This window comes from Petaurus breviceps, unplaced genomic scaffold (genome assembly GCF_028583685.1).
Source record: "Petaurus breviceps papuanus isolate PSGF00001 unplaced genomic scaffold, PetGlider_PUasm1.0 220, whole genome shotgun sequence".
NCBI classification, from domain to species: domain Eukaryota; kingdom Metazoa; phylum Chordata; class Mammalia; order Diprotodontia; family Petauridae; genus Petaurus; species Petaurus breviceps.
The window spans coordinates 4,960,327-4,975,898 of NW_027185876.1; the positions used below are offsets into that span (position 1 = coordinate 4,960,327).

The 15,572-nt window shown below is 39.1% G+C and overlaps 1 protein-coding gene across 1 annotated transcript in view; it reads right to left on the reverse strand.

Moving 5' to 3' along the window:
- DNAI3 (dynein axonemal intermediate chain 3) overlaps nucleotides 1–15,572 on the reverse strand; it is a 77,081-nt gene that overhangs the window by 53,507 nt on the left and 8,002 nt on the right. The window contains exons 2-6 of the mRNA XM_069094521.1: nucleotides 9,806–9,987; nucleotides 9,360–9,464; nucleotides 4,005–4,151; nucleotides 3,504–3,703; nucleotides 834–950 (exon numbers count right to left, since the gene is read on the reverse strand). Of these exons, the coding sequence (XP_068950622.1) occupies nucleotides 834–950; nucleotides 3,504–3,703; nucleotides 4,005–4,151; nucleotides 9,360–9,464; nucleotides 9,806–9,987 (751 nt within the window). The remainder of the gene's footprint in view (nucleotides 1–833; nucleotides 951–3,503; nucleotides 3,704–4,004; nucleotides 4,152–9,359; nucleotides 9,465–9,805; nucleotides 9,988–15,572) is intronic.

Below are 15,572 nucleotides of genomic sequence, written 5' to 3' on the forward strand. Positions count from 1 at the left end.
AAAGCAATCGGGTTAAGTAACTTGCTCAAGGTTACACGGCCAGTTATTTCTGGGTGGGTGCTAAGTGTCTGAGCCCCGGATTCGATCCCCAAGTCATCCCGACACTGGAGCCAGTACTCTTACTTGCTGTGCTACCTGGCCGCCCCAGTCTCTTCCATTTCTTAATCCTGAACCATGTCCCCCCCCCCGCCCCCAACATCTTCCCCTAAAACCACCTTAGAATTGAAGGCACCAGGTATCAATGTACATTTGACTTTGTCAGAGAAATCTTGTCTAATTCTTCATAGGACTTTCCTACCTCTTCATTCTCTAAAAAAGATGTCAGTGCATAAGCTGCAATTATCTTCATGATGGTTTGTTTTATTATATTACTTATAAGCATCATAGGTATGATGGCTCAAATTTATATTGTGCCGTCTTCTGATATATGGAATTTCTGCTTGACCCTAGACTGGGGCCTCTTTGCCTACCTCTTGAACTCTGCTAGGACTCTGGGGGTTGATCCATAGTTTGAGTCTATGTCACGGCCCAGGCCCTTCTGTTGAGCAGCCCACAACTCCCAGTGACAAACCAAGTATTCCAGGTCATGCTCCCAGTGGTGGACCTCTCCTAATTCTCTATTTGTGAAGCCTTCACCTGCCAGTAGGAAACCAGTCAGGTCCCAGCTCCAGCCCTGCCAAGGCAAAGAGGCAGTGACATTCCAAAGGATAACAAAGCAGGACACTTGCTCTTGCAGAAGTAAAATTACCTGCACACTTTCTGTTTGGACTAGAGATACAGCAGCACAGAGTCGAAATACCGTTTTTGCTTTAAATGATACATAAGACATTTACCTCAATGAGACAGAGTTAAGGAAATCATTCAGATCGTCTGACTTGAGAAGCGTTTCTTTTTCCTCTTCAGAGAATTCTCTAGGCATATATTGTATAGCAGCATTTCTGGGATGTTTCCTGGTTTATAAAAATAAAGTTGAATACAGATATTCTTTATGTATCCAAATTATCAATGTGAGCTTAAACTCAAAATTATAGATTTTATGTGACAATAAAATGAATATTTCTTCAAAGTTTTAAAATAGAAAGTTAAAAAAATTACTATTGTATTTTCTCCTTTATCATAGACAAAAGGTAAAATTATCCTAATATAATGGTAGCATTTATGTATAGTGTTTAAGGTTTGCAAAGTACTTTATGTATATTATCTATTTTGATCCTCACAACAACCCTGGGAGGTAGATGCTGCCATTATACTCCTACCCTTTTCAGATAAGGAAATTGAGGCAGGTAGCAGTTAAGTGACTTGCCCAGGGTCACTCAGCTGGTAAGTATCTGAGTCAGAATTTGAAATCAGCTCTTTCTGATTCCAGGTCCTAGTGTTCCATCCACTGTGCCACATGTCTGCCCACCATTAAATGGTTGTCTTTCTTTCCCAACTCTCAGTCAGTATTTATTTGTGAACCTTCAAAAGCTATATCTTAGTTATTATTAGTATTAATAATAATATGGCTGCAGTGCTACATGTCCTGCATTTTTTATAGTCATAATTTTGAGGTAGGAATCCTTATACTTTTCAAGCTCAAATATCAGAAAATATATTACTTAAATCAAATAAAGTATAGCATTAAGATATTGCTTTAAGTAAAATCATAAATCATTCTCCTGATGGAAAAGATATCTGTATTTCTATAGATATATTTTTGTGTACTTATAAAACTGAGGACTGGTCTTTAAAATTGGTTAAAAAGCAAAATAAATTGTCAGTCAGTCATTTGATTTTTTGTCACAACAGTGAACTAATTCAATTTTTTTCACTGAATTAATTAATTTCCACATGTAGGTATCATATAAATGGGACCTAAATCTCTCTCACTTCCTTATTTTTCCAGTCAAGAATGTAGAGAAGAAACTCCTTTTACTGGTGCCAATCAGATTGATGGTTTATCTGTAAGTTAGAGCTGGAGAGTGTTACTCTACCCGTAGAGTGACTGCTTCCCATTGGACCCCTGTATTTATGTATGTGATTGGATCACACAGTTTGGACAACATCCTTTACTCCAATTCTGTGTCATTCTTTGTTGGAAATGGGCTCGTGCCCACCATGCCCTCTCCATTGCTTTCTGTGCCATCTCCGGCTTCAGATCTCTCAGTTGAAGGGACTTTAGCCCTACAACTTTATGCTTTTATTCCTCAGTTAATCCCTCGTGGGACTCTTTTGGGGGGAGGGGGGAAGAGAAGAGGATATCTGAATACAGTTCTTTCTTAACCCTGGACTGGCCCTCTATCTACTGTGCAACATTATGTTACATTAAAGGGGAAAAAAGCAATGCTTTAAAATATATATTGTCTTCATAATCCCTATGAATCAAGAGTACTTGGTGTAGGGAAGTAGACTAAATTTTACTTAAACCTGCTGAAATAGTGTATATGAGGGCAGATCCAAGTTGGCCATCTATCGAATCAAAGCCTTTTGCCCGATCTGCTCTCCTTCTTGACATAGCCTGGGGTCTTAGGACCCCACTCAGGTCCTCTAATAGACTCTCCTAATTGCTCAGAGGAACTAGGTGGTGCATCAGATGGAGTGCTGGGATTGAAATCAGGAAGACCTGAGTTCAAATCCAGCCTCAGACGCATACTAGCTGTGTGACCCTGGGCAAGTCACTTCACCTCTATCTGCCTCAGTTTCCTCAATTATAAAATAGGGGTGATAGTAGTACCTATCTCACAGGACTATTGTAAGGATCAAATGAGATACATTGTCTCATAAACCCGATATGTATGTCATTTCATCCTCCCAAAACTCATATGAGGTTGGGTCTCATAAACCCAATATGTATGTCATTTCATCCTCACAGAACCCAAATGAGGTTGGTGCAATCATTATTTGTGTTTCACAGATGAGGAAACAGACAGAAAGAAGTTAAAATGACTTTCCCAGGGTCACACAGTGTCTGAGTCTGGATTTGAATCCAGATCTTCCTGACTCCAGGCTCAGTGCTCCATCCATTGTGCCACCTTAGCTGCCAGTTCTTACGTAATTGTGCAATACGCATGTTATACGCCTCTTATTTCTAAAATGAGATTATAAACTCATTGAAAGCAGAGACTGTGGCCCATATGTCCTTTGTATGGCCACTGCCTCCTCCTCCTCCCTGCCTCCCGGCCCAGATCAGAGCTAGAAAACTCAGTAAGAAATCTTCCTCTTCATATGCAGGTAAGCCTTGCACTGCTCTGCAGTTTGCAGTCTGAGGGAGTGTCCCACAGGGACTTGCCCACAGCGCCACAGAGTCAATACATTTCCTGTTCAGAACCTGACCACAGAGCTCTCTGACTTTTCAGTGATCCGACAAGAGATGCTCAATAGAAACTTTTAAAATGAAATTGAATTAGTTTATAAATCTACATTTTATAATTTCACATTTATTTTTATTTTCGTGATCTATCTCTGAGATACAGAAAGTTTTCTTCACGAGCACTAAAACACAGTTAAACCCTCTTCATGCTTACCATTGGGTCTGAGTGTGTTCATCCTTTAATATCGGAATGACTTGTACAGCAGCGTCTTTCTCAAGCTGCTTGACTATAAAGTTTTTATCTATGTATGATGTACATTCGATATAGCTGTCTTTCACACTTGAAGCATTATGGTCACCAAATTCAATGGGTGCCCCAAATTCTCTTCGTTTACGAGAAATCTTATATTTGGCCTGAAATGAATACAAAAAAGTAAATTAATGAGTTTTTTTTTGGGGGGGGCATCCTCACTGGTATTGAAAGAATATTTTCTCTCTCTTCTATTAAATGGAATCAGAGAGCCCCAAGAGTACACAGAAATTAGCCTTACAGAGTGGGGAGAAACCATGAATAATTATCTAAGATAATTGTCCTACTATGTGGTGGGTGATTTAAGAATAAAAGCAGCCAGTGGTGGAGGGATTTTTGCCTTTGCCTTGAACATAGTAGGTGCTTCTAAAGGTTATATTTGAATTGAAAGGTATTCATCCTGACCCTGACTGTAGATTCACGAACAGATTCTTCTTCAATTTCTTCCTCGCTTCCCAAGGAAACCCAAGGTTTAGGAACAGATGGTTTGTAAACATAAACTTCTTCAACACTTTCTTTGACCTCTTCAGTAACCGTCTGCTCTTGCGGAGGCTAGGGTTAAAAAAAAAATCCAATTGTTACATTTTCACTAGTTATACAATGAACTTTTCACAGATTACATAAATTTTCTCTCTTATCTGCACATGACTCTCTCCCCTAAGTCTTACTCTAATACCTCACTGGAGGCTGGGCTCTTGAAGGACAGGCCAAAGTAGCCCCCCATCTGGCTGCTCCAACCCAAGCTGACAAGGCTTTGAGTGTAGGCTCAGGAATAAAATATGTGTCTATTAGCTAAATTTGGAAAGTCTTATCATCAGCTTGATCAGAGAGCAGGAATTTTTTTTTCCTCACAGTATCTGGTAAGTCTTACTAGATTATAAATTGTGCTGACTCTAAGTAAATTGTAATTTTCATTTGGTGAAGCATCTACTCATACTGATAAAATCCCAGGTCCTTGCTCTGCTCTGCATTCAACTGTAAGACCCTGAATGCCCCCACTTGCATATGTGCCTTCTAGAAAAGCTACCCCAAGTTTGAGATAAACTGTGGGTCAGCATCCATTCCAATCTAAAAGCCACAAGCCCCCATTGGTGTATACTCTTTTGCCAGTTAGTCAGTCAGAGGTCATAATTTGAGCTATTGAAATTGAATATTTTGTTCAGGGAGTTTCAGAGTTCATAAACATGAAAGTGGTGCTGAAGCTTATAGCCACCACAGGCAAATTAGATCCTCAGAACAAAAACCAGGCAGAGTGCCCCCAAGCCAAGATTAATGATATTTTTCAAACTGTCTGCAACTGATATTGAATCAAAGTTGAAAGTCCATTGTTATATCCATGTATGTTCATGAATATCTGACTTAAAGCTAGAAATTCCTTATATATCCTATATAATATTTTGGAATTAATCTATACCCCTAAAGTCCATTTCAAGAAAAATTATTTTTTGTGAAATTTATAAATCACCAAAGAAAACTCATATATCAGAGGTATATGGAACTTAGATTCATGAAGTCCACTTTGCTTTCAACAGACCATTTGTATTAGTATGCAAATGAATTCAAACTAGCACAAAAGCTAAAGAAGAAGACAAGATTGTTGTCCACTACCCACTTGGACCATTTTCCTGGCTTTATGATGTATTCCTATCTTTATCAGTTAGCAGCAGCAAAAAATAAAATAAAAAAAAAAACTTCTGCACATATTCCAATTGGCATAAAACCTCACTCTCTCCATATATAGATAACTCTTAGAAAGGACACTAGAGAGTGAAAGAAGAAAAGTAATTCAGCCCATCCTTTGCAGCCTCAATACCTTCATTCATGCTGACCCCTGCAGAGGGTCTGTAAGGTTCCCTATAGGTTCATTGATGATAATGTTATTTTTGCTCCTTTCAGCTTCTTTCTTTTTAGTTGAATACCCCTAGAATCAAGAAGTCAGTTTTTCATCAGCCCTGATTCTATTTTGTACTATTGAAAATGTCTCTTTTTTTCCCCTGATTCCTCTCCTCTATTATACATGTTGCCAGGTAGCGATAGAGTTACACAGGTCACAGAGTTTTGCTGTCTTAAGTTCTGATATAATTATGAGTAAATTCCAAAGGTTTTTTCAAGAAGTCAATTTATTATAAAAATTTTACATTATTAATAAAGAAAATATAATTAAAAGTAACCTTTCAGAGCAAAGGAATTGAATAGATACAGGCAATCCTCATATTTATACTATATTACATTAATGAAAAAAGTGTTACTCTGAGCTGAAATGATTAATTTTCACTAAAGAATAATGTTATAATAGGGGTCAACCTTCCTGATCAAGGGGTTGACATCAAAATTTTATGAGAAATAGTATTAAACATGTAATTAAATAAAAGCTTGAAAAAGTGTTCAAATTGTCTAATAGTCAGAAGTTATTGCTAACAATCAAGCAAAGAATAAAATAGGGAGACATATGCTCACCAAAGGCATCTATCACTATCCTGTGTACAGTCCAAATGGAAAAGGAATTCCCTATAGTAAAATCCTCCAGCCAGTTCTGCTTATGGATATAACATTATGTACTTAGTCTATTCCTATCCCTTTTGTTTCTGACTTCTGATATAGTGACGTTTCTATGATTACAAGATGGTTCTTCCTCTAATAGCACTTACTTGGAATGTCATAGAATCTAAAAGACAGAAGAGATGTCAGAGATCATGTATTCCAATCTAAACCTTAGTAAGAATCCTACCCACAACAGAGTTGGCAAACTATAGGCTAGTGAACTTGACTTGGATTCCTAGGAAAATTCTATAACAAATCACCAAAGAGTTGATTGGTTAACATATGAAAAGGGAAGCAGTGATTACAAAGCACCCAGTACATCTTCATCAAGAGGAGGGAAGTTTAGACTAACCTCATTTCCTTTTTTTGATAGGATTATTAAATAAGTAAATAGAGGGAATGCTCTCAAATCAGTTTTCTGATATTCTAGCAAAGCTTTTGATAGAATTATCTCGTAAAATTCTTGTTGAGAAAGAGGTTTTGATTAGATAATGAGCAGATGGATTCAGAATTGGTCAAATGACCAGAAATTAATCGTTATGGTTTCAGTGTCAGTACAGCAATACAGTCAATATAGAACCCCAGGAGTTTGTACCTGACCTTGTGATTTTTTTTTTCATTTTTCTCAATTACTTGGATAAAGGCTTACCCATCAAATTTGCATATAACACCAAGCTGGGAGGGACAGCTAACACACTGTATGATGGGCTAGAACATTGATCTGAGTCTAAGATGAAATCCAAGAGAGATAAATGTAAAGACTTGCCCTTGGGTATAAAAAACATCAACTTCACAAGTGCAAAACAGGGAAACGTGAATAGACAAAAGTCGTTCAGAATAAGTTCTGGGTGTTTAGAAGACTTCAAGTTCAACATGGGTCAGCCATGGGCTTTATCAGGACAGATACAGCCTCCAAAAGCAGGGAGGTGACAGTCCCATTAGATTCTGCCCTCCTCTGGTGTTCATTTGGAGGCACCACGATTTATGAAGAACATTGATATGCTAAAAAGAAGAGAGCAAACAGAATGGTAAAGGTACCGAGTCCATACCATATAAGGATTGGTTGAAGAACTGGGCCTGTTTATCCTGGAGGGGGAAAAAAACTCAATGAGAAGGGAGGGGGGCCAGGACATGATAGTTTTCAGATATTTGAAGTTATGTCCTGTGGAGGAGGGATTAGCCTTATTTTGTTTGGTCCCAGAGAACAGAATCAGGATCAATGGATAAAAGTTGCTAGCAGGCCAGTTTAGGAGCTGTCCAAAAGTGCCATGAGCTGCCATGAGGGTTGGTGGGTTTGTCCTATTTGGAGGGTGGACAGAGGCTGGACAGCTACTTGTCAGATAGGTTCTGGTGGGGATTCTTTTTATTTATGGGTCAGCTACAAAGCTGCCAACTCTCCAATTGGATTTTGCCATCCCCAACAAATAGAAGTGTAGTCTCTGTTTGCAAACCTATAGTGAGGGGAAAATTCCCACATCCCAACCAATAATACATTCCTTAGTCTCTAGAGGATTCCACTTTGAAATGACTTATTTTAGGTAACATTTTCTCATATTTAGCCAAAATCTATCTCTTTGTAACTTTCAGTTATTGCTGCTAGTTATGCCCTGTGAGAACAAACCCAGTCCTTTTTCTTTAAGACAACCCTTCAAATGTTTGAAGATTCTCTAAACCAAAAATTAGTGAACATGTGCTTCAGTCAGAGTCTTCCAAGTATGCTTCCACTCTAAGCTACTGAAATCAGAGATTCTGCTTGAAGCTGTCCCCCCGATTGCAATTCCAGCATCTCTAAATACATTGGCTACCCAGAAATTGGAACACCCCAAAGCAGGTTTGATTTCTGTTATGTACAAGAGGACACATACCTCCCATCTTGAACTTGCCTTCTGTTCAGGGCTATAGTCACTGTCATGAACTCCTGCTTTAGGTGGAGTTCACAAAGTTTCGTGCTAAGACTGGTATTCTTTATTCTTCCTCCAACTTGGTTGGGTATCCTTTCACCATGGCACCTCCCCCTCAATCTTTATTTAAACTTCAATGACAAGCTTTTACCTAATAAGTAGCATTTTAAATTCGGATAGCATGGGATTCCATAAGAAGTTGAAGACTTACTAATCATTATTGGGTCTAAAAAATTCCTTCATCCCTATCATGAGAAGTAAATGTAAGAAGTAGATGTAAAATGTTCTTCAAAGTATTGTTTTTTGTGAAATTGACAAACCACATTTAATAACATAAGATTATAAAGTTATTTAGGCTTCATTTACATAAAGCTGTCAGACCAGAGGATCATAGATCTACAGCTGGAAGGGGCTTCAGAGACCATCTACTCCGGTATTCTCATTTTACAGATGAGGATATTGAAACCCAAAGAGGTTGCGACTTTCCTGGGGTCATACACATGGAGCAAATAGGAATCAAGAGGTGATAACTTGAACCCATCTCCTCTGATTCAAAGGCCAGTACTATTTCCACTGGACCACACTTCCTCCTCCCATCAAGTGTTCTGAGTGGATTGTTCCATCAAACAATTAACTTGACTGATTTTAGTTAATGGAATCAGTTAAATCAATTGATCAGGTTAGGAATAACCTAAAATGCCAAGTGGGCCAGCTGGCTAGGACGTGCCTATAATCTTTGCTTGCCAGGAGGGCTGAGGCAGGTGAATCTCTTGAAGTCAGGAGTTTTGAGCTGGAATGGCCTATGCAGAAAGAGTGTGTGCATTAAATCCAGCATCAATATGGGGAGCCCCCAGGAACACTGGGGGAGGTGTAGGGAACCATCGAGTTGCCTAAAGAGATGTTAATTAGAAGCTCTTTTGCCACTTTGTAACCTTCAGGTAGCACTTCCAGCTTTGGCAAGATGGGGAAACCTTGTCTTCAAAAATAAAAAAGGAATAGCATAAGCCAAGTATTACAAGGATTTATTCTCTGGACCAAGTTTTCTACACCCACCAGGAAAGTTTAACCATCAAGAACTGAATTTATTTGTCATCCCAGAACTAATTTGGATAATCCTGAACCAAAGGTCAGCAGAGATCAATTGCTTTCCAGGTTGACTTTTTTCTGACATTTGAAAGATGACCTCCAGAGGAGTGACATTCATCCACGTAGGACATGAGCTACCATGCAATTTTGCCAATTAGGAGCAGGCTCACTCTATTGATAGAACTCCTCCTGACTGTAAAATAGTCAATATAAAGTTTGGTGATCTGCTTACATTTAAAATGTTTTCCTTGGCTTCCTCAGTTCCAATAAGATAAAAGTTCTGTCCATATTTGAACTCTTTATCATAAACAACCAAAAGTTCTTCTCCAGGATATTCCTGCATGAATAAGATAAAAAATAAGATAAGAGAAAACCTCATGTTTCTGTGCCATTGTTATATCAACAGCTAAGATGCAAACTGAGAGCTGTCCAGTTATTGGAGGTTCTAAGAGACAGATGTCTATGACAATAGTCAATGCTTATAACTCCCAAATCCCAATTGCTTTGTAAACCTTAAAGAAGTAAATATGATTTCCCCAGAGCATTCATTTTTTCAGTGTCCAGTTTTGGATCTCTGAACTCTCTTATTTCGATACTTTAAACAAGAACTGAGAAGCTTCTGGAAGGAAACTCCTACAGAAGTCTTGATGGCCAAATAAAAAGGGACTCTGTACAAACCATCACAATTTTTTTGACTGGGTGGAAGTCAGATATTCCAGCTCTGTTTCTGAAGTCTTGGAGTATATCTTCTTTTTTGATAAGTTTATTAGGGTGTTCTTCTGTGACATCTTCTTCAGCTCGGCAACCAAATATTTCCTGGGTCTTGGTGGTAAGTACCAAAGGAAAAATCTCTGGGTGACCTAGAAATGGCACAGTGAAATCTGGCATTAACAAAAACAATTATTGAAAAATAGGAAATGAGTTTTGATGGTTTCAGATTGTTTGAAATCCTTCAGATTGATTGCTTCAGATTGTGTTAGAGATAAGGAATGGACCTGTGATTTCATTGATAAGGGAATTCCCTAGATGAGGAAACTCCTCTCATTGTAGGTTGGCATCTTCTCTTCCACTTACAGAGTTGCCCAGAGCAATGAGAGGTTAAGTGACTTACTCAGAGTCACACAGCCAGTATATGTGATAGGCAGGGCTTGCCTCCCAGGTCTTTCTGGTTGTACAGTTAACTTTCTACCAGCTATTCTAAACTGATTCTCAATTTTTAAAAATGGTAGATTATAAAAATGTTGTATGTTCTGTCACAGTCTTGTGAGGATATGTTTTAAAAATACATTCATGTATATACATATATACATTATGTATTCTCATATTTTATTCAGAATTTACTTGTTCAAGAAAAATAGAACCTTGAAATCTCTCCCCAGACTAACTCTCTCCCTCCCATAGAGGGCTGGCTTGTTTCTGGCTCGCTCACTCTTTCTGGACACACATGTCCATATGTGTGTGTGCATACATAAGTATATATAATTTATTAAAATATTAAAACATTGATCTCTACCTCCCACCCTGCTTAGTTTTGTTCTTGTGTCTATACCTCTATCATTCTTTAGCATAGAAGAGATCAAAAGAATACTAGGGTCGAAAAATTGGGGGTTCTCAAACCCAGAGAGCACGTGGCAGTTTGTTGGGAGGACAGACTTTAAACCGAGACTTTCTGGGTACAGTTTAGCAATTGGAATTTTTAAGCAGGGAACCAGTAGGAATTTCTTGCCTTTTTTTTTTTGGAGGGCAATTGGGGTTAAGTGACTTGCCCAAGGTCACGTGGCTAGTTTTTGTGTTAAGTGTCTGAGGCCAGATTTGAACTCAGGTCCTCCTGACTCCAGGGCTGGTGCTCCATTCACTGTGCCATCTAGCTGCCCCACCATGAGGAATTTCTAACCCTTCATCAGAGTGAGGCCTCTAACAGGTGATGAGGAATTTAATGTTAAAACTAGATTTAAACTTGAAGGCACTAGTTACCCAGAACAGCTCTGTGTTCTAAAGAGCTTGGTACTTGGGATGAAGAATCAATCCTGTTCTAGAGAAGAAACACCCATTTCAGATAAACCTTAGAAAAACAGGCCCCTTTCTGTCCCTGGCCCTCATCCTGTGCCTCATGGAAAAGTAAAAGCCACTGAGGGTTTTTTCCTTAGTCTGTGAGAAAAGACTGTGACTGAGCATGTCATGAATTTGCTTTTCTAAAAGAGCAGCAGTAAAACCACCACCACCACAAAACCTCTGGGCTTTATTTAAGTTAAAGGGGCTGCAGCAGAGCCTTATGGAGATGTAGCATCTCAGCTGAGGATACAGGAGGAGTCAGCAGCTGGAGACTGGCCATTGGGACAGAAGCCTAATGGGAACCGCGTGACCACATCAGTTCTACAACATCAAAGGAATGAGTTTTCCCTTCATACACAATGACTATAATGGCTGACATTTATATTACACTTACCATGTGCTAAACGCTTCACAATTATAAAGTCACCTGATCCTCATAACAGGCCTGGGAAGTGGGTGCTGTCATTATCCCCTTTTTACAGAGGAGGAAACTGAAGCTAACAGAGGTTGAAGTGACTTGCCCAGGGTCTCACAGCTAGTACAAGTCAGAGGGAGCATTTGAATTCATCCTTCTGACCACATCCCCAGTGCTCTATCTACTGGACCACCTCGCTGCCCATGCACCCTGGGGTCAAGTGTTTCCTATATGTGTGCCTCTCCATATATATATATATACCCTTAGTCACATGTGTGTGTGCCTCTCCACGTATGCCCCCATGTGGGAGAGTGTAGACCAGGCTTGGGGTGGGGAGGGCAGGAGGAACCTTTTTAGATTTTTTGTTACACTGTTTTATTAAATGCCTTTGCTTTGAAATGATTGTTTGTCCCCTGGCTTACTAACAGTTTACACATCTGTGATGGTTCATAAAACTATGGTTTTTGAGTGAATGAAGACCCCCAGAATACCTTGAAGAACATTTGAGTCCAGGTGCTACAGATACTTAAAAATTCTACAAAATTCTGATGAACACAACTACAGAAATAACTTCATTCAACAAATTGCCAGTCCTTGACATGAAATGAGGCTTAATTAAGACAATTCATCAATAAGCACTTATTAAGCACCTACTATACACTATGCAATTGGGCTAGGTGCTGGGAACACCAAGGACTTTCATTCTGTCCAGGAGACAACACATACATATAAAGAACCAAACAACCAGCAAGGATTAATTAAACACTTGCTATATACTAAATGAAGAGGATACAAATAAGAAAATAAAACAATCCCTGCCCTCAGGGAGCTTACATTCCAATGGAGGAGACATCGTGTACATAAATAACTCCATAAACGAAAGGTAACATATGCAGTAGATATGAGATAACTATTCAGAGGGAACTGGAAAAGGGCCTCCTGTAGAAGGCAGCACTGGTGCCCATTCATCGAGAAAGCCAGGAATTTTAAGAGGTAGAGGGGAGGGAGCAAAGCTTCTCATGTAAAAGACACAGCCATTGCAAAGGTGTGGAGATGGGAAATAAGAGCATCGTGTGTGAAGAATAGCAAGTGGGTCATTGACTGTACTGTAGCGTAATGAAAGAAAGTAATGTATGACAAAATTGTAAAGAAATAAAGCTGTAAAAAGTTTTCGGTATTAAGTGTAGCAGTTTATCTTTGATCCTAGAGGTAACAGGGAATCATTGAAGTTCATTGAGTAGGAGAGTGACACAGACCTGCATAGTGTGGATTGGAATTGAGTCTTGTGTTAGGAAGACCAACTGGGACTATTGCAATCATCTAGGCAAGAAGTGCTAAGGGTCCGAGTTCAGAATCCCGTGGTTATGTGAATAGAGATAAGATGACACATACGAGACATGTGGTGGAGATAGGAGCAAGATTTGGAAACTGAGCTGATAAGTGGGGAGAGCGAGAGTGAGGAGTTGAAGATGACTTTTGTGTTGTGACTAGAAGGTGACAGTGCCCCCAACAGTAATTAGGAAGTTCAAAAGAGGCGTAGATTCGGGGGGCAAAGGCTGTGAGTTGTGTTTTGGACATGTTTAGTTTGAGATGCATATGGGACATCCAGTTTGGGATATACAGTGGGCAATTTATGATCAGGACTTGAACTCGGGAGAGAAACTGGGGATGGTTGTTGAGACTTGGGAGCCACTTGCCCAGAGCTGATAACTAAAGCATAAACTAAACTAAGCTCATAGCTCATCAGCTAAGAAAAGTGTAGAAAGAATCAAGCCTAGAAGTTAGGGGTACACTCATGGTTAAGAGGTGTGACTTGAAGATCCAGCAAAGGAGACAAAGAAGGAGTGGTCAGACAGGAGAATGAAGAGAGAGCAGTGTTATGAAAACTCAAATCAAATAAAATCTCTAGGGGGATCATCAACATCGACACTATCATCAATAGTGTCAGAGGCTACAGAGAAATCAAGAAGAAGGAGTACTGAGAAAATGTGATTTGGGAATCAACATAATTAGTAAATTTGGAGAGGGCTGATCAGCTTGAATAGTAAGGTTGGAAGTCAGGCTGTGGAGAGCAGAGGGGAGAAACCCTGAGTGTAGGTGGCTTTTTCAAAAAGTTTAATTAAAAAGGAAAGAAGAGAAAGAATAATGATGGCTTGCAGGGATGGGATGATGGTCTAGTGGGTATTTTTTAAAGATGAAGGAGATGTGAGCAGTTTCCTAGGAAAGGGAAGGAACCATTAAGGATGGATGGGAAGATGAGAAATTCAAAGATGAGATAATAGTAGGGGCAGTCTGTTAGAGGAGATGGGAAGGGATGAGATCAAAGGTACACATAAAAGGATTGGTATTGGCAAGAAGTGCCATAGCTTCATTAAAGAGTTCAGTGAAGGAAGAAATAGTGGGGGATAATGTCAGGGGAATGTGAGGTGAGGAAAAAGGGAAGGGGGGTTTTGAAGAGAACTCTTTTCATTTTTTTTGGTGAAGTGTGCAATGAGGCCTTCAGCTGAGAGGGTGAAGGGGGGCTGTGGGAAGTTTGAGGAAAGAAGAATGTGAATCAAATAGAGAGGAATAAAATAAATGATTTGCTGTCACAAAGGTCCAGTTAAGATTAGATAAACCAAATATGTAGTGTATCCAGTTGCCACGGCTTTGTTATTTCTTCAAATGACATTCATCAGCACATGAGTATAAGTGAAGAAAATGGGAGTAATTCAAGTTTGGAACATGAATAGCAACTGGACAAGGGAACAAGGAATTAGACAGTGTAAGATAGTATAGATGTGAAGTGGTTCTTCAAGGAATGGAGACTGGGAAGGGAGGAGAGTAGAGCTAGAACAGAGGAGATGGGAAAGGTACTAAGGAATGAAGGGCTTAGAGGTCACAATGAAGACAAAGAATTGGATTAGAGTTGTAAGGTATAGGAGGAATGAATTAATTTTAAAAATCTTGCATGATCAGATAAAAGAACTTTGGAGTTCTTTAATATTAAAGTGGAGGGTCATTGCAATAATCCAGGTGAGGAGTGATTCAGACCTGAACTAAGGTGGTAGCCATGAAAAGGGGGAAAAAGAATAGTTGGAAGAGATGGTATATAAAGACAGAATCAACAAAACTTGCCAGTGATTGGATCTGAGGAGTAAGAGTAAAACTTGAGAGTGACTCCTAAAGTGCGAATTTGAGTACTTAGAAAGTGCTATGGAGACAGAAGATGGATGCATTTACCAAGAGTGTTCTCTGGTACCATGAAAGACACCTTGAATCAGGTACAAACAAAAGGATTTTCTGTTAATCTGTTGGTAGTTTGAATCTTCAAATATTCCTATTCAGAGATGATATGTTATTGATTGTACCAGATAAGAGAATACTAAAAAGCCTCCTTTGTGGTATCTGCAGTAACGTGTAAAAAATCTGCATAACCATTTCCACTAGAAAAAACAAGGTGGATGAAAAATGCATTTTTGCCTCTACTAGGACATGCAGCTAGATGGATAATCTTGTCTTAGGCTTGGATGAATAATGAACTGGACCTAGAATTTTTAAAAATTGTATATGTATAGTTTTAAAAATGAAATAAAATTGTTTTTTTCAATGAATAAAAATCCATTTCCTCTTCACCCCACCACCACTGGAAAAAAAAGAAAAAGAAAACCCCTATAACAAATGTGCAAAATAAAGTTAAACAAATTTCTGCATTGACTGTGTACAAAAAAGTGTCTTATTCTACATGTCCAGTCCATCATCTCTCTGTCAGGAAGTGGGTAGCAGGTTTCATTCTCAGTCCTCTGGTCAGAGTTCCTAAGTCTTTCTGTTGTATGTTTTTACAGTATTTTTGGGCAGCTAGGTGACACAGATAGAATGCTGGACCCGAGCTCAGAAAGACTTGCCTTCCTCAGTTCCAATCAGGTCTCAGACACTTACTAGCTGTGTGACACTGGGCAAGCCACTTAACCCTGTTTGCCTCAGTTTCCTTATTTGTAA